Source organism: Peromyscus californicus, unplaced genomic scaffold, assembly GCF_007827085.1.
Source record: "Peromyscus californicus insignis strain IS unplaced genomic scaffold, ASM782708v3 Scaffold_11__1_contigs__length_118956290, whole genome shotgun sequence".
Lineage (NCBI taxonomy): Eukaryota > Metazoa > Chordata > Mammalia > Rodentia > Cricetidae > Peromyscus > Peromyscus californicus.
This window is the reverse complement of record NW_026294402.1, coordinates 116,370,434-116,395,915: the sequence shown is the minus strand read 5'-3', so window position 1 is coordinate 116,395,915 and position 25,482 is coordinate 116,370,434. Positions and strand designations below refer to the sequence as shown.

The 25,482-nt window shown below is 53.9% G+C and overlaps 2 protein-coding genes across 8 annotated transcripts; one reads left to right on the top strand and one right to left on the bottom strand.

Annotated features, from left to right (window-relative positions):
- Positions 1 to 445: 445 nt before the first annotated feature.
- LOC128101701 (protein-cysteine N-palmitoyltransferase HHAT-like protein) lies at positions 446 to 8,927 on the top strand. 6 transcript variants are annotated; one of them, XM_052725044.1, is made up of 12 exons: positions 448 to 854; positions 2,339 to 2,457; positions 2,862 to 2,929; positions 3,343 to 3,456; positions 3,577 to 3,771; positions 4,029 to 4,238; positions 4,391 to 4,559; positions 4,888 to 5,032; positions 5,131 to 5,166; positions 7,882 to 8,083; positions 8,379 to 8,523; positions 8,702 to 8,927. In XM_052725044.1, the coding sequence occupies exons 2-12, from the start codon at positions 2,352 to 2,354 to the stop codon at positions 8,824 to 8,826; spliced, it is 1,515 nt and encodes a 504-aa protein (XP_052581004.1). In that variant the 5' UTR covers positions 448 to 854; positions 2,339 to 2,351; the 3' UTR covers positions 8,827 to 8,927. The 6 variants fall into 6 exon arrangements, with proteins under 6 accessions (XP_052580978.1, XP_052581004.1, XP_052580994.1 ...); XM_052725052.1 differs by having other exon boundaries at positions 450 to 854; positions 8,382 to 8,523; XM_052725018.1 differs by having other exon boundaries at positions 446 to 854; positions 8,379 to 8,927.
- A 111-nt stretch (positions 8,928 to 9,038) lies between these two features.
- LOC128101683 (kelch-like protein 40) lies at positions 9,039 to 18,029 on the bottom strand. 2 transcript variants are annotated; one of them, XM_052725002.1, is made up of 6 exons: positions 13,176 to 18,026; positions 12,422 to 12,582; positions 12,024 to 12,131; positions 11,736 to 11,921; positions 10,368 to 10,514; positions 9,039 to 9,582 (listed from the first exon to the last, which is right to left on the bottom strand). In XM_052725002.1, exons 1-6 carry the CDS (start codon positions 14,325 to 14,327, stop codon positions 9,471 to 9,473), a joined length of 1,866 nt encoding a protein of 621 aa, XP_052580962.1. In that variant the 5' UTR covers positions 14,328 to 18,026; the 3' UTR covers positions 9,039 to 9,470. The 2 variants fall into 2 exon arrangements, with proteins under 2 accessions (XP_052580962.1, XP_052580969.1); XM_052725009.1 differs by lacking the exon at positions 10,368 to 10,514 and having other exon boundaries at positions 13,176 to 18,029.
- Positions 18,030 to 25,482: the final 7,453 nt, after the last annotated feature.

Below are 25,482 nucleotides of genomic sequence, written 5' to 3'. Positions count from 1 at the left end.
TTCTCCAGGGGCCCTGCCCAGCAGGCACTTCAGTTACCTAGGGATGTTACATTAGGGTTTCTCGCCTGCCATTAAGAGGACACTATCCATTCCAGGTGACCCTGACGGCACTCATCCACCCAACAACTTGGTGTGAGCCCAAGGCTGGGGTACTGGAGCCTCTCGGCACCGTGGTCCTTGCCAGTTCCAATTCTATCAGAAAAGCCAGCCCTCCCCCTCCCCCGAAGTACCAATGTCTATCTATCGCAGGGTCTTGTCAGGATGAAGACACATAGTGGGGACTAGATGCGCCTGCCCTGGACAATCTAGAGGTCACAGCAGTAGGGGTGACATCGGAGTTCAGTTTGCAGGACTGTACACACAATGTACAGGTGCCGGGGACTGTAGTGGGGCAGGACAGACTACTGCAGAGAGCCTGGAGAGCTTCCTGGAAGAAGAGGTCCTAGCACAGAGCACAAAGAGATGCACAGGCTTTCCTGGCCTGAGGAGAAGGAGGTCAGGTGAGGCTCAGGTGCCCCTATCTGAGCCTATATCTCCAAAAACCCCTTCCCTCTCCCATCAGCCGTCCCATCCTCCCTGCCGCTCCCTGCAGCTCCCTGTGGCCAACAGTACTGCAGCACTCGGCTCTGCTCCACAAACGGTCTGCTCCACTCCAGGAAGGCCACCTCCTCCTCCCCCTTCCCCTCTTGCTGTCACCACTCACCGCTCTAGCCTCCAGGGGGTGGGGACCCCAGAGCTGGACACACCCCACCGTGGCCCCACAGCTCAGCCAGCCGGACAGACTCACAGTCGGACGCAGGACCCCGGAGCCCCGAGGTGGGCAGTGTGCCAGGGTCCCTCGCAGCTTCTTCAAGGTCAGTGCAAGCTGGGCGTGCAGCCCTTCTGGGGCCCTTGAGGCCTGTGGGTCCCACCCCAGAGCCCTTCTCCTAGACCAAGAGCCCCAAGGTGGGCTTCGCTCCAGGTGCACCTGTGTGGGCTCAGGGCACCCTGCGTCCACAGTTAGCACAGGTCCAGGGGTCCGTCAGGAGAGGCCCCAGGCTGGGGGCCAGCTGCCTGCTGAGGCCTCACTGGGGACACTCCCCACCGGCCATGGGGAGCTAAAATTGGAAAGTGGCGAGTGGGAGGCAGCTGACACAGCTATTTTGTGCTCTCTCTTCATCCGCTCCGGTTTCACTCTCCTGCTCCACTAACCTGATCCTATGCTTCCCTCCCCCACCCTACTGATGAAGAGGTGTCTCAGCCCTCAAGCCACAGTGCGGAGGCTGGCCAGGAGGGTCAGGGCCTGAGGCGAGCAGGGCCGGCAGTGGTCTGGTCTGAGCCAGGACTCAGGAGGGGCTCACCGAGAGCACCTGCCCTTTAGAGAAGCTGGCTGGACGGCTTCACTGGGTCCCTGCCCCTTTCTGGCCCACACCCTGTGTCTGTATAACAAGTTGTGGGCTCTCAGAGGCCCTGATTGCAGGGCCAAGGAAGATCATGGGTTGGGGAGACGGAGTGACTCTAGCCATCTCCAAAAGGGCATTACATTGTGTTCCTCTTTCACTCAGTTCCAGGTCTGAACCTGCACAAGCACTGGGCAGAAGGTCCAAGAGGGTGGGAGGGCCTTAGGGAGTGGCCCAGGCCCCAGGGATGGCCCAGCAAGGTAGCAGGAGGACTAGACTCATCCTGGGCACCCGATACTGGTCAGCACCTTGGACAGCAGCCAGCACCCTCCCAGTTCCTGCCTGACCCTGCCTGGCCTAGCTCGGGCTTCTCCAGGTTCTCAAATAGCACAGCCTCCAGCCAGCAGCCAGCAAGACTACACAGCACTTCAGGAGGGACAGTGGGTGAACACAGGCAGAGATCCGGGATAAGACAAACTACCGGTCAGGGGCTTGGTGGAGGAATGGGGTCACGCAGAGCCTGGAGCTGAGGCTGGAGGTCTGGAAGTCACAGGATCTCAGGAAGAAGGGACTTTGTGGGCAGGGCTTTGCTGGGGCTAAGGGAGGCTCACCGAGAGATGAGAAAACTGGCTGGTGGACTAGAGACAGGGTCTCCCCGCTGGGAAAGACCCCCAAGGTCGGGGAGGAGCAGTTTTGGACAAGTCCATCAGAGAGGTATGAAGGAGAGGAAGGTGGTGGGCTGTGTGAGGTCTGGACTTTGGGGAACCTTCAAAGGAAACAGAATCGGCAGCTGCAAAGGAAGGAAGGAGATGCTTGGGTGGGAAGAGTGACTGACATAAAGTCCCCCAGGGATAAGAAGGGCAGAGTCTCCTCAGAGGGCTCCACCACCCCAGAGAGTTCACGAGGTGAGGCTAGGCAAGACTGGGGGCTGGGGACCCTCACCCATGCTTTCCCTACAGTCCTGTCCAGGCCATGGGCATCAAGACAGCACTGCCTGCAGCTGAGCTCGGCCTCTACTCCCTGGTGCTGAGCGGGTCCCTGGCTTATGCTGGCCGAGGTCTCCTGGAGGCATCGCAAGGTAATAATAGTTGGGTTCTGGGACAGGGGCCTAAAAAGCCTCAGAGTTTTGACCAACAGGACCAGAAACTTGGAGGCTGCAGACCCTGAGTATTCTCTAGGCCCTGGGTTTGGACGTAGTCCTGAACACCATTTTAGGTACACACACACACACACACACACACACACACACACACACACACACACACACACAGAGTCTAGGGGATAAGAGAAGATAGAGTGTCTGACCTAGACCCAGACATGCAGAGCACGCAGTCCTGGGCCCTGAGAGCTCACATCCCTCTCGGCCACTGCTTTCTGCCCAAGAGCCCTGCAGCTCTGAGGCACTTTCCCCTCTCCTCTGGGTGGGATGACCGGGGAAGGCACACGCGAGGCCTCTACTCAGAGGTCACACTTTGTTCTCAGATGGGGCCCACAGGAAGGCCTTCCGGGAGTCTGTGCGACCTGGCTGGGAGTACCTGGGCCGGAAGATGGTAGGTTTCCCACGCCTCTCAGATACCCGGACACATCTCACCCCATGTCTTTCCCCAGTCTCTATTCTAGTTCCCATGCCTTACGGCAAGGAGGGCTCTGCCTCGAACTTCAGGACCTTCAGGCTCATTTAGGAAATGGGTCCTCTAGGACAAAACGCTCAAGTTGGCCCTCTGGTACCTGCCTTCCAGAACGAGGCAACGGGGGTAGAATGTCAGCAGTGTGCCAAGTGCAGAGGGACAAAGCTTTGAGGAGCAGGCCCTCCTTAGGTCCCCTCCTCCATTCCTTCTTCCTGTGTTCCCGGGCCCCTCCCTCAGGGTGAGGTGTCTGTCCTCAGAACCTGGGGCAGGAGCTCCTTACCCTCCCCTCCCCACTGCCCTCCTGTACCTCATTTCCTCCTGCTCGGGTTATCCAGGATGTGGCTGACTTCGAGTGGGTGATGTGGTTCACCAACTTCCGAAACATCATTGTCTTTGCCCTCTCGGGACACGTGCTGTTTGCCAAACTCTGCACAATGGTGGCCCCCCAGGTGAGCTGGGTCTGGGGTACTTAGCCTCTTCCTGCTTGCCCCTCCTTAGCCCCCCCAGAGACTGTGGGAAATTCACCCCAAGGTCCAGGGAGGTTAACTGAGGCTTGCTCGTGTCCACAGCTCCGCTCCTGGATGTATGCTGTGTACGGAGTCCTGGCTGTGGTGGGCACAATGGGCCCATGGTACCTGTTGCTACTTCTCGGCCACTGTGTGGGCCTCTATGTGGCCTCACTCTTGGGCCAGCCCTGGCTGTGCCTTGCCCTTGGTCTGGCCAGCCTGGCCTCCTTCAAGATGGACCCCCTGATCTCTTGGCAGGTACATAGGATGGAGGGGATAGGATAAGGCCCCGAGGACCTTGTCTCTTGAGTATTCCCAAGCATTTCCTCGATTTCTCCACCTGTCTTGAGTAAGGCGGCTGCTTGCACCAGTCTGACTCTTGCTCTGTTGGGTTGCTGAGCTAAAGCCGGTCTTACCTGGCAGGATCAGGCCCAGCTCTTACAGGAGGCTGGTAAGGGGCTCTCCCCAGAAGCATGGGCCCACTAGTGAGCCAGAGGCTTGCTGTCTCCTTCCAGAGTGGGTTTGTAACAGGCACCTTTGATCTTCAAGACGTTCTGTTCCACGGGGGCAGCGGCTTCACGGTGCTTCGTTGCACCAGCTTCGCGCTGGAGAGCTGTGCCCACCCTGACCGCCGCTACTCCCTTGCTGACCTGCTCAAGTACAATTTCTACCTGCCCTTCTTCTTCTTTGGGCCCATCATGACCTTCGACCGCTTCCATGCTCAGGTAAGGGAACGCCATGGACTCCCAGAGCACTCACGGCTGGGTCTCCTTTTCCTGACAAGGGCTCCTGTCTCAGACATAACTCCTCCAAGCATGAGCACCCCATCCTCAGGCCATTTGTGGCTCCTCTCTCAGACAGGGCTCTACCCCTCCAGGTGAGCCAGGAACCAGTGAGGCCAGAAGGGGAACTATGGCGCATCCAGGCCCAGGCAGGACTCAGCGCGGCAGCCATCGTGGCTGTGGACATCTTCTTCCACTTCTTCTACATCCTCACCATTCCCAGCGACCTTAAGTTTGCCAGCCGCCTCCCAGACAGTGCTCTTGGTGGGTCCCCCTATGGGATTGAGGCAGGGCCACCAGAAATACTCCCAAACGTGTAGCACCCAGGATACCAAGGCTTTGAAATGTGAAGGACTCACATTTGTTGCATCCCATAAAGCCCTTAATCTCCCAAGCTGCAGGTGCCACTTGAGGGGTGTGGCTGGTTTCAGGGTCAGTGGGGCCTGGCACACACCTCCAGGGAGGTGCAGGGTCTGTCTCTATGGGGGTAGGTGTGGGACAGAAACAAGCCTCTCTGTCCATGGAGGAGGTGAGGCTCAGGATATGGGGCGGCCAGTGCACGGATCCCCAGAGTGATGTCATCTGTCCCCAGCTGGCCTGGCCTACTCAAACCTGGTGTATGACTGGGTGAAGGCAGCGGTCCTCTTTGGTGTTGTCAACACTGTGGCACGCCTGGACCACCTGGACCCTCCTCAGCCTCCTAAGTGCATCACTGCACTCTATGTCTTCGGGGAAACGTGAGTGAAGACGCTGGCTCCCATCTCTCCTTAGCTTCGTCCCCCATGCCCCCAGGCTCTGCATCTGGCAAATTCATGCTCATATGCTCTCCCCACAGGCACTTCGACCGTGGCATCAATGACTGGCTTTGCAAGTGAGTTGGAGAATGGTACCAGCCTTCCTGATAGGTAGAGATTGGCTCTGGGCCAGAGGAAGCAGGAGGCAGTGAGGAGGCTGTGCCAGCTGCCTGGGTGGCAGACAGAGAGCTTTGGACTTTGTGGGGGCCCCAGAAATGGTGGGAGCAGAGATAAAACTGGCTGCTTAGTAGGAGGTCATGTTTAGTGGGGGTATCTAGGGAGTCCCAAATTCCTGCCTGCCACCTGGGACACAGAAATGTCTAGTTGACGTCCTTGTGGAGATTTGGGGAAGTGTTTAGGCCTGAGAGTCTGGAGTCAAGAGAAGCCTGGAGGAATGGTGGTCTTCCATCCACTGAGCATTATGAGTTGGGCAAAGGGTCTCCTGGACTAGGTCTCAGAGAGCCTGGGTCCTAAGGAGGGGAGTGAGGTGAGAAGGACAGGGGTAGCAACATTGGGCCCACAGGGACTCTGGCAGGGACTGAAGAAGATCCAGAAAAAGACTTGAAAAGACGTGGTCAGCAGGAGAGGACGTGGCTATGTGAACCCTGGAACCCACGTGGGTGCTACCACAAGCCAAGGAGGGCTAGTGCTGGCAGCGGGAGGCTTCCACCTGCAGGCAGGGAGAAGAGCCGAGGACTTGCAAGGGGAATGTGTACAGGGTCCTGGGGCAGCCTGGGCTTACATGGGAAACCAGAAGATCAGCTTCAGGGAGGAGTGGGACACGATCGGGCATTGAGGGTGCTGCAGGACAGAAGGGTGATTGATAGAAGCAGGTCCCGGAGGACAGAGGTCAGCCTTGAAAAGCAGGAGGAGGAGAGAGGTAGCAGTAGAGAGCGTGGGGAAAGAGGAGAATGGCCAGGTTAGTCACAGATGCTGAAGTAGGCAAGGGTGCCGGCTGAGAGACACAGGGTGAGGGCGTACATCACCTCTTGCAGGAGGCCAGGAGTGCAGTGTCCATTTCCAAGCAGGAAGATAAAGCTGACTGGAGAGAGCCCAGGAGGGATTGGAGGGAGAGCATTTAGAATCCATGAGGAAGGAAACCTCATGGCGCAGGGTGTGTGTGTGTGTGTGTGTGTGAGAGAGAGAGAGAGAGAGAGAGAGAGAGAGAGAGAGAGAGAGAGAGAGAGAGAGAGAGAGAGAAAGAGGTTGGAGTCTCCAGGTGGGTGAGCAGAAAGAAGCAAGAGACTGTGATGATGGTGGTGGCTGTGAGCCTGCTGGGAAGGGTGGTAGAGATTCTATAAGGCCAATGGGTGTGACTGAATGAAGTTTCACTGGGCAGAGTAGGAATTCAGAAGGGTGAGAATTCAAATTGGGGTATGATCCTGGGAGTGTATGGATAAGATAAGGTGGAGAAGCCTTGGAAATGAGGTTAGGGAGTGAAAAGCTGGTATTTGTTGTGCACCCATTGTGTGGCAGGCACTGTGTGTGGCAGGCACTTGTGTGTCCGGAACTGTGTGTGCACAAATACAGTAATGCATGAGGCAAACCCATGGATCTTACAGTCCAGTGAGGAGAATGGGGCAAGCAGGTGAAGAAACACACACACACAACACACACACACACACACACACACACACACACACACACACACACACACACGAGTCTAAAGAGTAGAAAGTGTGGGAAGGAAAATGGTCTAACAGGGTGGGCATTGGCCCACGGCTGGAAGTTTCTTTAGACTGGAGCTTGGGCAGGCCTCTGAGAGAACATGTTTGAACTCAGGCTTACACGAGGTCAGAGAAAAACAAAAGTATGGACTCTGAAGTGTGAAACAGTTGGGTCTGAAGACCCAAAGGGCCAGCCTGGCAGGCACAGCTCACGAGGGGAGGGGTGTGAAGTCAGGCAGGAGACAGACACATGGCTGCACGTGTCTTCATTCCATAAAGAGCTTCCTTTATTACTGGGAGGGCGAATCATGGACTGACGGGATCTGAGCCACAGTTTAAAACAAGATTTATTATTTTATGTATACGTGGGTGGGCCTGAATGCGTGTATGTGCACCACACACCGGTAGGTGTCTACAGAGGCCAGAAGAGGGCACTGGATCTCCTGGAACTGAAGTCACAGGCAGTTGTGAGCCGCCTGATGTGGGTGCGGGGAAGTGAACCTGGTCCTCTGGAAGAGCAGTACACACTCTCAACTGCTGAGACATTCCTCCAGCCCCATGAGCTGCACTCTTAAAGCATTTGTAGAGAATGGAGTGGGGGTAAAAGGCAAAAGCAGGACTAGGAAGCTCCTGAGCAGTAGAGGAGCCCCTGAAGAACAGCAGAGGTGACACAGTGGGTGAGGGGGGTCAAGGGTCAAGACCCAGCAGAGCTGACAGAACCTGTGGCTTGTAATGTTGGGGATGAGGGGAATCCAGAATCTTGACTACAGCCTACAGCCTGACACCTGCCAGGTGATGAGCCTTCGCTGAGTTGGGGCTGGGAGCTGGCATGAGTAGGGACAGGAGTAGGAGCCTCCGGAGAGAGACAGGAGCAGATGAGTGAAGAGACCGAGCCTTGGGTCATACACAGACCGTTCTGAAAATCTCGGGTCTGGATGAGACAGAACTAGGAATAGACAAGCCCAGCTGCAGATATGAAGGTCCGAGTCCACCCCTCCACAGTTTGGAGCTGGGCAGAGGAGGTACAGGTGATTCCCAGAGGTTGATGTACCACATGCCACTCTGCTGTGTGTCCTCTGTCTGTCCCCACAATCCTCCAGGCCCCCTCTCCCATCTTTTCTGCAGATATGTGTATGACCACATTGGTGGGGATCATTCCGCTGTGATCCCAGAGCTGGCTGCCTCCGTGGCCACGTTTGTCGTCACCACTCTGTGGCTTGGGCCTTGTGACATCGTCTACCTGTGGTCTGTCCTTAACTGCTTTGGCCTCAATTTTGAGCTCTGGGTGCAGAAGCTGGCAGAGTGCGGGCCGCTGGCACAAATCGAGGTGGGTAGGAAGGTCCAGGGCTGGGACTGGCTGGGATCAGCTAGGTCACAGGAGGTGGCGGCCCTGCTGCTTCCTGGAGTCATCCAGGCATGCTTGGTCCCTGGTCCAGAACTTTCTCCCTAAACCTCTCTTGTTCGCCAGGGCAGTTTCACTTAGTGGGAAACTGGGTCCCCTGGCTTCTGAGTGGGCAAGGCTTGGCTGCATTACTCAGCTCTTACTGTTCCCCTGGGCCTTAGTGACAATGACTGACCATGCCCCTCTCTCCTGACCTTCGTGTCGACACATTCTTGGACAGCAGGCCCGGCTATCAGAGCAGATGTCTCGGAGGGTCCGGGCCCTCTGCGGGGCTGTAAACTTCTGGGCTATCATCATGTACAATCTTGTGAGTCTCAACAGCCTTGAGTTCACAGAGCTGGTGGCCCGACGCCTCATACTTACAGGTAAGGGACAGGGCGAGAGGATACGGCACGTGCCCAATCTCACACGAGGACAGGAACCTCTGGTCTACCCAACACGCACACAACACCCTAGCACCCAAGGGACCCAGCAGGGGTTTGGGATAGGATGCAGAGTCTCCTGGATGGGAGGCTTCAGGGGGCGTGGCTCCTCCTCCAACAGGCTTCCCCCAGACCACACTGGCCATCTTGTTTGTTACCTACTGTGGTGTCCAGCTGGTAAAGGAGCGTGAGCGAACCTTGGCTTTGGAGGAAGAGCAGAGGAAGGACAAAGAGAAGCTGGAGTAGGGGTTGGGGGCAGAGGACTGGGCTCTGCTCAGCTGCGTCTGGGCCCCAGGCCCAGGCTATGGGGCCTGACCAACAGAATAAAAGACTTTTCTATCATGGTATTCTACTGGCTTCTTGTCTACTCTAAGCTGATGGTTCCAGGCTTTGGGGGAAGGGCCATTCACAGGACATGATGGGGTGTCCTGTGAGGGCAGGACCACTCACGTTGACAGCCCAACCCTGGTATAGTCAAGCTCTTAATCTTCAGCCCTCTAGACACTGGCTCTTTGTGGTGGCTAATTCTAGACCCTGGGTTAGATGCTCAGAAGGCAGTTTATTGCCCCTGAACTTCCTAAGGGAGGTCTGGGTTAACACCAGAAGGTGCCAACAACAGACACTCCCATATGATGGGCACAGACACTGAGTCCCTTAGGAGATGTAATGGGCACACACAGCCAACATGGGCAGAGCCAGAACACAGCCTGGGGTGCCTGCCTAGCTTTTCAGTCCTTGAGGAGACATGGAGAAATCCCTTCCGTCACTTTCCTGACTGAAGTAGCCTCTCTGGCTCATACTGGCCTCTCCCAGCTCCTCTCTGGATCCCACAAGGCATTTGTTGTGAGGCCACAGGACAGGAAGGAGGCTCAGTTAGGGCCTTGCACCGGTCACATCTTGGTCAGGCGAAGCACATTGAGGCGTACAGGGAGGAAAGTGGCACCGGCCGCATAGGCGATCTCCCGCAGGACCCCCTCCCACTTCTTCTCGTCCTCATTGAATCTGAGGGGAAGGGAAAGTGGGTACAAGGATGGGGGCTTTATCAACTGAGGCCAGGCAGGGACCCTGCAAGGAGGGGTAGCTGGTGCCCTAGGCCTACCTCCAAGTAGTTCTATTTCTAAACAATTTTCATGTGCTTAAAAGTGGGATCCTCGCCTGGCGGTAGTGATGCACGCTTTTAATCCCAGCACTCGGGAGACAGAGCCAGGCGGATCTCTGTGAGTTCGAGGCCAGCCTGGTCTACAGAGAGAGATTCAGGACAGGCACCAAAACTACACGGAGAAACCCTGTCTCAAAAAACAAAACAAAAAAGTGGGATCCCCACAACAGATACCATAAGAATATACCCGGCAGTGTAAAGCAGCCCCCTCCCAGGAAAAGCCATCCCAAGGTCCCCACATTCCTCAAAGTTCACTGCCCTCTGGGAAGACTTCCAGTCCCCAAATTCAAGTCTCTCCTCCTGAAGCTTCTGTACACTGAAGAAGTCCCTGAGATGATGGCCTTCTTCCCCACACCAGGAAGGGGTGTGGAAAAAAAAAACAGCTCTTGGAGCCTGGATCCAGCTACCTCCCACTCCTAAACAAAGCACCCCAGAAAAGGACAGACTCTGGGTCTGTGCCTGAAGCTTAGGATTGGCTCCTGCCTGTGACCTACTGGCGCTCCACAGCGGGGCAGGCCACGTGTCACTCTCCTCCAAGGGCTTGTGAGAAGCCAGGGTGGAACACTGTGTTTGCTGACCCTGCCTTGGGACACTCAGGATCCCCCTCAGATCCTGAGGCTGGGCTCACCTCCATATGTCATTGAGTTCCGTGGGGACCAGCTCTCCAGACTCAGTCTCCAGAGTGGCAAAGCCACCCAGGGCATAGAGAGTGCCAGCTAGGCTGACCAGGCTGAGCGAGCTGCGCTCCTGTGGGAAGGCCTCAAAAGAGGACCACCTAGGGACAGGGGGAGGAGAGTTATCCAGGGCTTCAGCAGCCGCTGTTCCCACCTTCCTAGCATCCATCACCCCGGGAAATCCGAATTCCAGGCTGCTGCCCTTCAACCGCCTAGAAGCTTGGTCATCCAGCCGTGCCCCCATTCACTCTGACCTTTACTTCCCTCCCCTTCCTGGTCCTCCTCCTCCCCTTCCCCATCACTTTGCCATTCCATTTAACCTGCATAGTGAATGGAGATATATATATATATATATATATATATCCCTATACCTGTGAACTCAGTCCCCAGTGTTGCTGGACTCAGGCCCAGGCTGTGGTTGCCTGCCACTGATGGCCCTGCTCCTTGGATGCCCTCCATCCTTCTCCTCTAAGACATCCTGGCGGTTCTCCTGGTGTCTGCTCCCTGGCTTTCTCCCGCACACCCCCAGGTACCTGAATCTACATTTCCTGAACGGATCTTCAACTTGCTGCCTATCCCCCAGGGTTCCCCCGACAACTGGCCTCTTAGACTTACTCGAAAGCATCCATTTCACCCTCTTTCCCGCCCAACACCCTCCCCACCGCTGACCTCAGTGACTGTTGGAAATGCAGCTCCTCTGCCTGCCCCATTCCTCAGAAGCCACGCTCGCTCCACTGCCTTTCCTTGGTCCTTTCCCTAACACATTCCCAGCCCGAGGAGTCTATTAGCCCTCGTCACAGCTGCAACCAGACCCCTGTCTCTGAGAAATTTCCTAATCTGCTGTCCTGTGGCAGCCGGTGAGCCATGGAGCTTAAACTCCTAGGAGACATTTCACTGGTCTTACTCTGTCACCTATCCCATCCCAGAACCCTCCCACATCCCTTCATCCACCAATCTCCATTCTCCTGAGCCTGGTTCCTCTAGGAGCCCCACCTCTTGGTTGGGTACCCACTAACTGCCATCTTTGCTGGGTGGGTCCAGATGGCTTCTCTCTCCTGAACTCCTGACTTGATGCTGCAACCTCAGAGCCAGCCCATTTCCTGGTAGCAATCCCCAAATGAGGAAACTGTCACCCCCGCCCCACCTCACCCTGGGAGCCCTTCTGTAGACTCTCCTGCAGGGAAGCCTCAGAGGAGAGGGACTAGTTCTATGCCAATGTCCCAGATCTACATGAGGACCTGGGTCTATGACCCTCAGCAGGGCAGAGAGGGCTGACTCAGGAGAGCAGCTGCAGAGGAGCGGGGGTGGGGAAAGGGACCTACTTGTTGTCTGCAATGCTGTACACCTCCGTGGAGCTGGTAAGCCCTGTGTCTGTCACCCCTGCAGCCACAAAGATGCGGCCATCATGGACCGTGGCCCCGAAGAGTGAGCGGGCTGTCTGCATGGGCGCCAGCTCCTTCCACTCAAACTTCTTGGGGTCATAGACACACATCGTGCTTAAACATTTCCTGTGGGCCGACAGGGTGAATGGGGAGAGAGAGAGAGAGGCGGTGACAACTGCCTGTCCCCTCAGCCACACAGAGGCTCCACTCCACCAGCCTGAACCTCACCTGTCCTTGCCTTTGCCGCCAATGACGTAGACCAGGTCCATGTGGGAAAGCACCGCGTGACCATATACTGCATAGGGCAGTGAGTCCGATTCACCCCACTTGAATGACCTGGAGGGACAGGAGGGACTGGAGCATGGCTACATCAAGTCTGTTTCTCGGCACCCACACTCACAACACATGTTAGAATGCATTCAGTGCATCCCTGGGCCCCCTCCCCTGCTGTCTTGGGCCTTTGCACCAGCCTACCTGCCCCTCTGCTCACGGATTTATTTTCAGGTCTCCACCCAATGGTTGTGCACCTGTGCCGGCCTCCTGGGTGCTCCAGTGATCCTAGCCCCTCCCCAGGGCCCTGCCCCACACCACCCTGTCCCCACGGCAGCCTCACCCCGCCCACTTACAGCCTGTCATAGCACAGGACTGAGTCCAGGCTGTCCTCACTGTCCTTGAGCTCCCGGCCACCGACCACGTAGATGGCGTTGAGAGCCTCCCCCAGGCCGAAGAGGCAGCGTGGTGAGGGGAGTGGCGGCATCCCCAGCCACTCAGAGTCCAAATGGTCAAACTGTGGGCAGATTGCATCCTTGGGTCAGCCACACCAACCTCCTGTACTAACCTCCTGGCCCAGCTCAGCCAAATCCCATGGAGAGGAGTTTTCCCCTCTAAGATGGGGTCCTCGCGTGGCCTTGACTCTTTGGTGACCCTCTGCTCCAGGCTTCCCACCCCTTAGAATCCACGCTTTCCACCCCACCTTCTGCATCTGACTAACCCTGTGGTTACAGGTACAAGGACCCCGAATTGTGTGAATGGACACTTGATATTATTTAATGGACCAGGGAGAACAGTGAGTGTCCTATGTACAGAGACCCAGAGAGAAGACACTTCACACCGTAGCCAGCCTGGGGGACTGTGGAGGCCTGACAAGGCTCAAGACCACAGGGTCCCACAGCCACACCACTGGGCCAGGCTTTCCCCTCACCCAGACTTACACAGCCCTTTGGAAACTGCCTTTAACTCTCCCCCCTTTAAATAAGTGGCTGCCAGTCAAAGGTCATATATCCAAAGAGAGTGCTCAAGTAGACACACGCCCCTCCCACACTCCAAGGCCGCTTCCTAGTATCCAGCACTAGTCCCTCCCTCCCAGGGCTGGCCAATCACCTGCAGAAAGTAAGCACTCATAGGGTCCTCCTTGTTGTCCTCATTGTAGAAGAGGCCACCGGCCACGAAGACCTGGTTCTCCTTGGTCACCAGGCTGACGTGGTTCTTGGGGATCTGGGTGGACAGAGATGCACAGTAGCATTCGTTGGCAGCTGGGTCGTAGGCCACTGCACCCTCCTCGCTGATCATGAAGATGAGGTCTTGCAGGAACATGCCGAAGCGTAGGGTATCGTTGAGGATCCCAGGCAGTACGCGTTCCTCATCGTCCTCAGCCTTGGTGTCTGCTGCGCCCTGGTTGGCCTCCTTGGCCTGGACGGTTTTCTCGCCCTTCTCCTTCTTCTTCTTGCGTAGTGTAGTGAGGCGGCCCTCGTGTGCATCCTTCACCATCTGCACCTTGCGCAACAGCTCGGGCTGGGCGCGCACAAGTGGATGGCGCTCCACGCGGCTCTCCAGGAAGGCGCGAGGCAGCAGGCGGCAGCGAATGCTCTCAAAGACGGTAGGCAGTGCGCGCTGACGCTCCCCCTGGGCCTCGGCATCGCCGCTGCCGGCCCAGCGCATCACCGCCTCGAACACTGCCTCCTCCTTTTCCACATTGAGGCCGTCGCTGGAGATGATGGCGATCAGTTCGTCAGCGGAGAGCCCCAGGAAGTCGCTGTCGCGCGCCACCAGCGGGAAGCGCGAGCAGATGAAGTCGCGCGCTGCCACCGCCAGGCGCGCGCAGTCTAGTAGGAGGCCGAGGCGGAAGACTGCCAGGCAATTGGCCAAGCACAGGCGCTTCTGAAGGAACGACACGCAGATGGTGAAGATGGACGGGATCTGGAATCGGTGCGCCGCGGCGAAGAGGTCCTGCACGCTTGCCTCGTCCAGCGCGATCTCCGATGTGTACAGGTAGTGCAGCACCTGGGACACCACGTCGGGCGACACCTCCTCCAGGCGCAGCTCTCGCGCGCCATCGGGCTCTGCCAGAAAGCGCGCGCGAAAGTAGGGGCTGCAGGCGGCCAGTACCAGGCGGTGGCACGGGAACTCGCGCTCGCCCACGCGCACCACGCAGTCCAGGAACTTGCCGTGGTCCAGCATGTCCTTGAGGCCGTCCTGAAGGAGCGTCTGCTGGTACAGCCGCTGCTCCTCAGCCTGCTCCAAGCCCAGCGTCATAGTGCGGCTCCCTAGAACGCAGCAAACCTGTGTGTCAGGGCCCGCTCTGCACACCTCTGTTGTCCTATGGGGTCAGGCACTGACTGCGCAGCTGTCTGTGCTGGGCTATATATAGAGGATGCCCGGACCCTGTAAGAGGAGCCACTTGGCCTCCTGCACATGACGCACAGGGGACAGCTGGGCAGAGGCCCTCTCCCTGAGCAGCCTTGACTCAGCGCTGGGGCTCATGGGGTGAGGGTGGGGTCTGGGCCCTTCCAGAACTGGAAGTCTCTCGGTCCTATTTGCCACCAGAACCCAGGGAAGCCTTGCCTCTGGATTCCTTAGTATAGACTATGCATGAAGGGAACTCTGGCCCCGGGCTGAAGTCCACAGAGCAGGGCGCCCCTCTTCCAGGACTCTTCCTTCCTCCCTGCCTCCCAGGCTTGTGTGCTCACAGCCGTCCTCACAGAGCGTATCTCACGTGACTACTCCTGGTTACAGTACCTTTGAGTTTCCTGCTCGGTGAACGTGTCCTTGGCAATCACTGTTTAGAAACCTTGGCGCCCACTTTCAAAATGCGAAGGGGTTTCCTCTCTGCCTCAGTTCAGAGACTTTCCCTTTCCTTAAAGAAACCCCGTAAGTCAATAAGGGTAGGTGTTTCTCCATTGAGCCTCAGTTTCCCCTCCCATTCAATGAGGGAGACGCGCTAGAATCCAAGGGCCTCAGCTCAGCTCTGCTGAGGGCCAGAGACCCTGGGGCAGCATGTGCCAAGGAGCACTCAGAGGTGTCAGGCCTGCTGGAAAACTAGTTTCCTAGGATGCTACTATTCTGGGTGTTTAGACCTTCAAATTCTTAATATTCGAGGGAATGAATACAATTCAGAATTGTAGAGTCTAAATAGTGGCATTTCCCACAGTCTGTATAGTGCTCAGGGACTTTGCCTGTCTGTCTGTGCCCATTGTCCTTCGTCCACTTTAGGCTTATGGTGTTCCTGCCTGGCCTTGGGCCCTTGCAAGCCTGTTTGTGATTTGAGGAGTTGGGTTGAGACTAGGCATAGCCAATCTCAATGCCCACCTTGCTCTGGACTCCCGTCCACCTCCCAACCCACACACATGGGCTTTAGTCTCTAAATTAACGCATTCCCCGAGCTCCAAAGGCTGCAGCTGTGGGTTAAATTTAGCCCTGGGACACTGGTAGGAGGTGTAATGGAGCACTCCCCCACCATGCCTCTGAGTCACTTGTTTTTAACCTTGAGCTTGTGGGGGGATAGGAGAAAAGACGGGGGGGGGGGACTGAGTCACCTCCCCTTTTATGATTCCAGAACCATCACTGCCTGTCCCTCATGAGCAGCACAGCTGACAGTCACTCAGTCCTATGGGGCACATACTTGGTCAGGCTCCAGAGGTGGGCTGCCCACCTTTCTGCAACTTCAAGGGCTGTCTTAGGGCAGGCCGGGAGGGTTTCCATCCCAGCCCCGGACAGTGGGGCATTTCTAGACAACGTTGCAGTTATTTGCTGGGTTGCACAGCTGCCACACGGCTGAGCCAGAGCAGACATACCCATCTCTGACAACTTGAAGAACCCTCCCCAAGTGAATAAAAATGTGATCACAGTCTCACTTTCCAAAGTCCTGAATAGAAGACACTGACTGAAAAATTAATTTATAGCCACCAGATGACTTAATGCCATATTTTGGTTTTTGACGGATTCTACGGTGCTGACTCCCTGCCAGGCTTCCCAGGAAAACATTGAAGCGTGGTTCATCGGCCATCCAGAGCCTGTTGTGTAGTTTACACAGTTTGTGGGTGGTTGAGTCAGTTGTGAACACCATCCCTACGGAGCCTACATCTGCTGAGGTGGGCATCATGGAGGGAGCCAAGGATGATGGTTCCTGGCCCTACAGAGCAGCAAGGCAGCGCAGGAAGGCTCATTCCGGCCACAGACTGCACCCACAAGCCTCCACGAGTCCACACAGGGACCGCCACAGGGAGACAAAGCAGGAGCCCCACTGCCAGCAAGCATCCAAGGGAGGTGTCCTGAGCCTGAAACTCATTCTCCCGTTCAGAGACACAAGACTGGCCTAGGGGATCCCCTGTCCCCAGGTAGCACTGGCAGGAGCGAGATTTAAAGATCTTCACGGCCTCTCACGATTACACTCTGCTCTGAACCTGAATTCACAAAAGCAGACCAGGGCTAGACTAGGGGAGCTTCCGAGGAGAATACTTGTTCCTGAACTGGGAAGAGGAAGAGGTAATTCAAGAAAGACAAGGGGCACTAAACTTGAACAATCTGTTTGCTTATTGCAATGAAAGATCTGAGAGAGAGAGAGAGAGAGAGAGAGAGAGAGAGAGAGAGAGAGAGAGAGAGAGAGAGAGAGAGAGAATCAGACCAAGGATTAAGAATATCATAACTTGAATGCCAAAAGAATCAACAGGCACCAACATGCAGGAAAATATTAAACACTAGAATTATCTGGAAGGATTTGAAAGCAACAATCACAAAATTAAAAATCAATCAATTTAAAGATTCCTTTAAATTTCTCAAAGCAGAAAAATCTCAGTAAGAAATAGAAGTGATACAGAAAAACCAAGTGGGAATTACAGACCTGAAAAAATACAACAAAGCAAAAGCTTCCTGAGTGGCCTTGACAAAAGTGAGAGACTAGCCGGGTGGTGGCGCACACCTTTAATCCCAGCACTAGGAAGGCAGAGGCAGGTGGATCTCTGAGTTCGAGGCCAGCCTGGGCTACAGAGCGAGTTCTAGGACAGCCAGGGCTGCACAGAGAAACTCTGTCTTGGAAAAAAAAAATCCCCAAAACCAAACAAACAAAAAAGTGAGAGAATAAATCACTGCAGAGAAGGACCTAGAACCCCCCCTACCAGGCAACGGCGAGGTGTTACAGTGAGTGTACATAGTTACACAGAGGGTCTCGGGCCTGGGGCACAAACAGAGCCGAAAACTGCACTGTATCCTAACCAGAGAAAGAAGGAGAGAGAGAGAAGGAAGCGAGACAGGTCAAAGACTAAGTCTAGTAACAATGGCTGAAAATCCCCAAATTTAGTTAAGACACACCAGGAGAGGCGGGGGGCCTCAAGGGCAAAGGTGTCTGAGGACCAGAGCTTGATGAGTGGAATCCACGCGGTGGAAAGATAACTGGGTCCCACATGAACACAGTGGACACTCCCATACACCACACCACACCACACCATATCACACCACACCACACACACTCCACACACTCACCATACCACACCACATGACACACATACCACATACACACCATACACACACACACCATACCACACATACTACACCACACACACACCACTACACACACACAACCACACACACCACACTACACACATACACCATACTGCACACACACACCACTATACACACACCACACCACACTACACACACACCACATACACACCACACACACCACACATACACACACATCATACACACACACACATACACCACACCTCACACACACTACACACACATCATACACACACACACCATACCACACCTCACACACACCATACCACACATACCATAAAGAAGCTAAGCAAGCTGCAGACAGGATAGATGCAGAGAAATTCATGCTTAAATGTATCATACTTAAAATTTTTAAAATCAAAGAGAAAGAAAAATATATGTATGATCTATGAAGGGTGAAGGGCAGCTACTTGGGTGACAGTGTCTTCTCATCAGAAGTTATGGCGAAAAACCAAAAAAAAAAAAAAAAGCCAGGCCGTGGTGGCGCACGCCTTTAATCCCAGCGCTCGGGAGGCAGAGGCAGGTGGATCTCTGTGAGTTCGAGGAAAGGCGCAAAGCTACACAGAGAAACCCTGTCTCAAAAAATCAAAGAAGAAGAAGAAGAAGAAGAAGAAGAAGAAGAAGAAGAAGAAGAAGAAGAAGAAGAAGAAGAAGAAGAAGTAGTAGTAGTAGTAGTTACGGCAGCCACAGGAAGTGGCACACTTTTTAATTTATTTATTTATTTATTTATTTATTTATTTATTTTTTTTTGAGTTGACTGAACCCAGGGCCTTGCGCTTGCTAGGCAAGCACTCTACCACTGAGTTAAATTCCCCAATCCCGCTTTTAACTTTTTTTAAGGCTCTAAAACCTATCAGTTGTGGATTCTATACCTAGTGAAACTCTCTGTCTGGGAAACATTCCCAGGGAGTCAATTTTTCGTTGTTGTTTAAATATCTATTTATGTGAGAGTGCTCTGTCTGCATGTATGCATGCCGGCAGAGGGCGTTGCATCCTATTATAGATGGGTGTGAGCCACCATGTGGGTGCTGGGAATTGAACTCAGGACCTCTGGAAGAGCAGCCAGTGCTCTTAACTGCTGAGCCACCTCTCCAGCCCAGAAGTCAACTTTTTAAAAACCTAGAAATAGAGGTCTACGGCATGGGTCAGGAGGTAAAGGTGCTTGCCATTAAGCCTGATGACCTAAGCGTGGTCCCTGGGCCCCACATGGTGAAGAAGAGAACTGATTTTCTGAAGTTTTCTTCTGACATACACATGTGTGCCATGGCGTGATCCCATCCCCAAACCAGGGATGGTGAGATGGATTAACCAGTAAAAGAGCTTCCTGCCAGGCCTTGATGACCTGAGATTCATCCCAAGAACTGACATGGTAGAGGGAGAGAACTGACTCCTCCTGCAAACTGTTCTCTGATGCCCATATGTGTTTTGTGGCATGTATATTTGGACACACACACACACACACACACACACACACACACACACACACACCTCAAATAAATAAAATATAAAAAAATCCCAAACATATACAATGTAATTTTGTTCACTCTTTAAAAGGAGTTCTGAGCCAGGCAGTGGTGGTGCACACCTTTAATCCCAGCACTCGGGAGGCAGAGCCAGGTGAGTTCGAGGCCAGCCTGGTCAACAGAGTGAAATCCAGGACAGGCACCAAAACTACACAGAGAAATCCTGTCTCAAAAAACCAAAAACAAAAAGAAGTTCTGACATCTTCTATAACATGGATGAAGCCTGAAGACATTATGCTAAAGGAAACAAGCCCAGCCATGAACTAAACCCTGTGACCCTCTTTGTATGGGACTCATCTGTATCGTTAGTTCTCAGGGGCAGTACGTGGAGAGGTGGTTGTCAGGGCTCGGCGCAAAGGACATGGGATTCCGGTTTGGAGACCAAGCGTTTCAGTTTGGGAAGTTGAAGAGTTCTGGAGGTGGGTGGTGGTGAGGCTGCGTACCGTGCGAGTTTGACGAGGCCCATCTGTACCCTTGACAGTGGTTAAAATAACAAAACCGGGGGCTGGGGAGACAGTTCAGTGGGTAGATCACCTGCCACAAAAGGACTGATGACCTGTGTTCAGATCCATGGAAGAGCCAGAGGAGCAGTGTAAGAATTTGTAATCCAGGCCGGGCAGTGGTGATGCACGCCTTTAATCCCAGCATTCGGGAGGCAGAGGCAGGCGGATCTCTGTGAGTTCGAGGCCAGCCTGGGCTACAGAGTGAGTTTCCAGGGAGGGCGAAAAGATACACAGAGAAACCCTGTCTCGAAAAACCAAACAAAGAAAAAAAAAAAAAAAGAATCTGTAATTCACGTGCCTACCAGATGGGCGGGGGGGGGGAACAGAAGGATCTCCAGAGGGGCAGCTAGCCTGGCAGTGCATCAGAAAAACCTTTTGTAAACCTTGTTTCCCAAACAAGGAAGAAGGTAAAGACTGACATCCAAGGCTGTCCTCTGACCTCCTCAGGCACAATGACATACTCACACCTCTGGTGATGTATTGTGTATCAAATAAAGCTTGCCTGGGGATCAGAGGACAGAGCAAGCCACTAGATTAAACATAGAGGTCAGGCAATGGTGGCACACACCTTTAATCCCAGTACTTGGGAGCCACAAGCCTTTAATCCTAGCTGGGCAGAGAAAGGTATATAAGATGTGAGGAGATAGGAACTAAAGTCTTTTCAGCTAGACCACTTTCGGCTGAGGACTCAGAGACGTTCAGTCAGAGGATTCGTGGAGTTGGCGAAGTGAGACGTGGCAGTGGCTTGTTCCTTTGTCTCTCTGATCTTTCAGTATTTACCCCAATATGTGGCTCCAGGTTTTTGTTTTTTTTATTATAAGACCATTTAGGATTCATGCAACACACACCGGCATTTACTCACACACATAAACACACACATGTACACAATTACAACTCTTACATGTGTTTTATATTCACTAAACATACTTATATATGCACAAACACCGTGGGGGGTGTGGGGGTGGAGCAGAGAGAGTGCTTTGACAATCCTAAGACTAGATTTGACTCTTAGAGAGTCAAATAAATGAGTGTAGCTTAGTAATGTAATCACGGGGCTGCAAGCCCTTGGGGAGACGCAGGAGAATAACAGGTATTTTGGATCAGGGAGTGAGTCCTCAGCTCCAAGAACAAGACATGAAAAAGGGAATTGTGAACAACTAAATCTCAAAAATAAACTTTTGTTCTACAAAAGTCTGTGTAAAAACACATGGCGATCTCCAGAGCCAGAAGAAGAGAAAACACTTGTAAGCACACTCCAGTTTTCACAGAAGATAAAACAGCGAGCACCCCTCCTTTGGACAAGGTTGGGTTTGCTTCTGGTAAAATCTCTGGTTCTTCTGAAGATTTAACTAATATCCTTGTGTTCAGTCACTCTCTGTTTTATCTAGACAGGGTCTGTCATTTACCACTGATAGCCCTGGTCCTGCTGAACAATGACGTGTGCCCGCCTCTGAGGGCAGAAGAGGTGCGGTGCAGCATTTACAGAGCAAGTGGCCGGGACTCGGACAGACTTGAGATCTAGTTCCTGTGTTGATTAGCATCTGCTCACGCGAGTGGCTTCACTTCTCTGGTTTCTGTTTCCTTGTGTCCTCAGCATTGCAGGAAACTGCAGGCTAGGCAGCTGCAGGCAGCTGCAGGCAGCTGCAGGGAGCTGCAGAAGCCCCGGGGGGCATGGGGACAGAGCTTCGAGAGCCCCATCTCCAGCTCGGCAAGAGTGTTGAGAAAAGTTCAAGGTGGGGTCTGCTCAGCTGCTCCTGGGGATATGTAGAAGGATGGGACCTGTGCTCCCCACTCCCTCAAGGCCCCAGTGACCATCTGTGGACATCTAGCAGGTTTCTCCAGACAAGGCCTTGGGGATGCTGCAACATGTTGCCTTTTCTCAGACTCTCTTCACACTTTATATTTTTCATCCTCTACCCCCCCCCAAAAGGTGTATTCAGGGCAAGGATATAGCTCAGTGAGTAGAGTGCTTGCCTAGCATGCACAAGACCTGGGGTTGGATTTCCAGTGCTGCACATAACCCAGTGTGGTCGGCACATGCCTACCATCCCAGCATGGGGGGGATGAAGGCAGAAGGTGAACAATAAGTTCAAAGTCATATTCAGCTACATAGGGTGTGTGTGTGTGTCGTGTGCCTTGCACACGTGTGCATACATGAATTTGTATAGAGAGATGACTGTAACTGGTTGGTTTTGTGTCAACTTGACACAAGCTAGAGTCATCAGGGAGGAAGGAGCCTCAGCTGAGGAAATGCCTCCATGAGATCCAGCTGTAGAAGCATTTTCTCAACCAGTGATCAATGAGGGAGGGCCCAGCCCTTTGTGGGGTGGTGCCATCCCTGGGCTAGTGGTCCTGGGATCTGTAAAAAAGCAGGTTGACACGCAAAACTACACAGAGAAACCCTGTCTCAAAAAACCAGAAAAAAAAAAAAAAACCCAGCAGGTTGAGCAAGCCATGGGGAGCAAGCCGGTAAGCCAGCTCCCCTCCATGGCCTATGTATGCATCAGCTCCTGCCTCCAGGTTCCTGCCCTGTTTGAGTTCCTGTTCTGACTTCCTCCCCGACTTGCTCTTTGGTCATGGTGTTTAGTCACAGCAATAGAAACCCTAACTAAGACAACATCTCAGTGGGTAAAATGCAGAACCCATGTGAAGCTGGGTACAGTACATGAGCCCTGAAATCCCAGCAGCTCCATGGAAAGATGGGAAATAGTGATAGAAAGAACACCTTGGAAGTTTAGAGGCCAGTTAGCCTAGCCTACAAAAGTGGATAAACAAGAAATCTTGCTCCCAGCCCCCAAAACTGTGAGAATTGACACTGGAGGCCATCCTCTGACAGCTACATGTTCATGTCAGTATCACACACACCACCATTTTAAAAGCTGTATTCATTTTGAGACAAGGTATATGTTGTAGACTGGCCTCAAACTTCTGGGCTCAATCATCCCTCTGCCTCAGCTCTCAGGTGTTCCATTGCCCTTGGCCGAGTAGACTACGTGGCAACACTGGTCCCAGGAGACCAAGGCAAGGTGCAGGAGTGGGTATTGCTGCCTGCTATATTTCTAGAACTCTCTTCATTTCAGCTGCTCACCAGGGTCCTCTTTCCACATCACCCTGAAGTAGGGCTTGGCCATGGAATCTTCGGTAATGACATGTCATCTCTGAACATCAGCATGCTGTTCCCACCCTAGCTAGCTCGTCCTTCTGGAGACCCAGGTCAATATGACTGTGCCACAGATCAAAGTAACCTGTCCTTCTGAGGCACCAAAGCCTCTCCCACAGACTTCACAGGGTCATAGCGTGTTGTGCTCACTGAAGTGTGGGTGGCTTGTCACCACAGTGGGATCCAGCCTCACCTGACTTACTATACAACAGCTAAAAGGCCATGTCATAGCAAAGGAAGGCTGGAGAGTACTGCTAAGCCAGAGTGCATGTCTTATTCTTGTTGAATACACCAGACATGCATAGACAGGGCACAGCCTTCCCAGCTGTGGAGGCCCATAAAGGTTTCCTAGTGAGATCTGAGCTTGCTTTACCCAGCAGAGCTGCATTAGAGGATTGCTTGACCATGTGCATGGTTACTAGGTGATTGGAAGGGTCTACACTTGGCTAACCCAGGGGGAGGTCTTTTGCTCCACCCCTTGGCATTCCTATAAAAGGCCCTTTAGAAAGGACAGAAGGGGCCGGTAGATAAGGATCCAGGCCCTCCCAGAGGCGATCCTGTGTTTCTGGTTTCTCTCCCCTCTATCCTTCTATCTAAATCTCTTATCCCTCTCTCAAGAGTACCCTGAGGTAAAATGTGGGAGCTGGTCTCCCAGCTGGCCCCCCACAACCCAGCCAGGCTTCAGGAAGAGATAAGGCAGAGGAGCCTGGGCCCAGACCCTGGGGGAATAGGAATGTTCTAGGCACTCTGTCTGACAACCCACAGCCTATAGCCCAAGGCCCTGTGTGAAAGTGGCACACGGAAGGACAGAGCACAGAGGTGCGAGAAAAGAACATAACAGGATCCTCACTAGAGAAGCCCACTTACAGCGGGGTGGTGGTAGCCCATGCCTTTAAATCCCAGCACTCAGGAGGCAGAGGCAGGCGGATCTCTTGAGTTCAAGGTTAGCCTGGTCTACAGAGTGAGTTCCAGGACAGCCAGGGCTACATGGGGATATTTTTGTCTCGAAAAACCAAACAACAACAAAAGAAGTAGCCCCCTCAACATCACAGCTTGTTTTGACTCTTAGGCCTTTTTGAGACAGGGTGTCAATTCCATAGGGCAGGCTGGCCTGGAACTCACCATGTGGCCAAAGGTGGCTTGTGAACTCCGAACCATCTTACTTCTGCCTCCCAAGTGCGGGTGTTACAGGCATGTTCTACCCACATCCAGCTCTTAAGAGTGTCTTGAGCGACAGCAACCCCACAGGAATCTGCCTAGACAGCCAACTCACCCCCAGCCTCCCACACCAGGCCTCCAGGTCTCTCTGTGGCACTCTGCACCTGTGGGCAGGGTGACAGATGACAGTTGTGGAGGCCCAGACTTCCACCAAGCAGAGCATGAGTTGGCAGGAAATACCTGTGAGGTCCCTGGCTCTCAGCGATCCTAGGGTCTGCAAGAAGCATCAGAGGGACTGAGCGTGGGGGATTGAGCGGGCGCAGGGCCCTGCTGACCCCAGGACTGAGGCCCTGGAGTTCTCATGGATGCTGCTTTGGGGGCTTACTTCAGCAGATCCCAGAACTTCGGGTCTTTTAGGCCCTTCTGTGTCTGACCCAGAGGCAGTGTGGGGGCCCCATCTCAACCAAACCTTTTAGGGGATAAAGGTGGGCCCCATTGGATGCCCTAAATGCCCATGGGGGTTGTGTGCTGAGATTCTGGGACATAGAAAGAAGAGGCTGGGCGGAAGGCCAGGAGCGGGTACTAAGTTTATTCTCCCCATCCCACTTCATCTCCCTTGAATGACTACTGTCCCCACCCTGGGACCCATGGGGGTGTCTATGCAACCAGACATGGAGAGCTCCACACACCTGTGTCTGGCTTTCTTGCCACCACCTAGACCACTGTAGGGGATATGAAAGTGGTCATCTCCTGGTTCAGGGCCCACCAGGACCTCCATGGAGACTCCCTAACAACTGTTCCAAACACCAGAGCAGCCTGTATCACTTCAGAGGAGCAGGCCCAGGACTAGAACCTACCAAGTCCAGCTGGGCAAGAGAGACCCCAGCAAGTCTTCCAGAGGTGAGGGTTCCAAGGCCAGTCTCTTGGGTGGGCCTGGGAAGTTGCCACCATGCTCCAGTTCCCACATGCCAACATTCAGCAACTTGACCATCTTTTTCTAAAATAAAGTGTAAAAGCGTGGCAGCGGAGAAGCACAAGGGAGCTCCATGTGGGCAGGGTGAAGTGTGTAGCACCAGACACACCTCGGCCTCGGAGAAGGGGCTAGTGCCCACCTTCCACTTAGCAACCATCCCAGCCAGTGCCCAGAACCCGTCTGGTCCCTGGGGGTGGGGGTATGTAAGGGTATAGGGAAAACCCACCTCCTGGGACAGAGTTTCATCTCCAGCCCCTACCCTTTAGACTGCTGCTTACTGAAGAATGCCAGATAGACCAGGGTCCCTGGCCCCATGAAGGGCCATCAGGGCCAGCAAGTGACAAGCAGGGGACCCCATGAGGTGGTCAACTTTTTTCTTCTTTTTTTTTTTTTTTTAATCTGTGAGCCAGCTCTGGAGACGCCGCCAGGCACTGGGGCCAAAGGTTAGAAACAAGAGCAGGGAAAGGGTCCCTGAGGACATTGTGGAAAGCCCAGCGACTTAGGGGTACCAGGGGAAGAACAGCTGCAGAGGAGAAGCTGGAAGCCCAACCTTGGGCAGTGGAGGCAGGAGTCTGCA

Bases quoted from the DNA above. Each gene is read 5' to 3' on its own strand.
- LOC128101701 (XM_052725018.1), top strand. From the start codon at position 2,352: ATGGGCATCAAGACAGCACTGCCTGCAGCTGAGCTCGGCCTCTACTCC. The intron at 2,458-2,861 runs GTAATAATAGTT...CTTTGTTCTCAG, and splicing joins TCTCCTGGAGGCATCGCAAG to ATGGGGCCCACAGGAAGGCC. The intron at 3,772-4,028 runs GTACATAGGATG...GTCTCCTTCCAG, and splicing joins ACCCCCTGATCTCTTGGCAG to AGTGGGTTTGTAACAGGCAC.
- LOC128101683 (XM_052725002.1), bottom strand. From the start codon at position 14,327: ATGACGCTGGGCTTGGAGCAGGCTGAGGAGCAGCGGCTGTACCAGCAG. The intron at 11,922-12,023 runs GTGAGGTTCAGG...GTCGGCCCACAG, and splicing joins GGCGGCAAAGGCAAGGACAG to GAAATGTTTAAGCACGATGT. The intron at 10,515-11,735 runs GTAGGTCCCTTT...CCCTGTCCCTAG, and splicing joins TACAGCATTGCAGACAACAA to GTGGTCCTCTTTTGAGGCCT.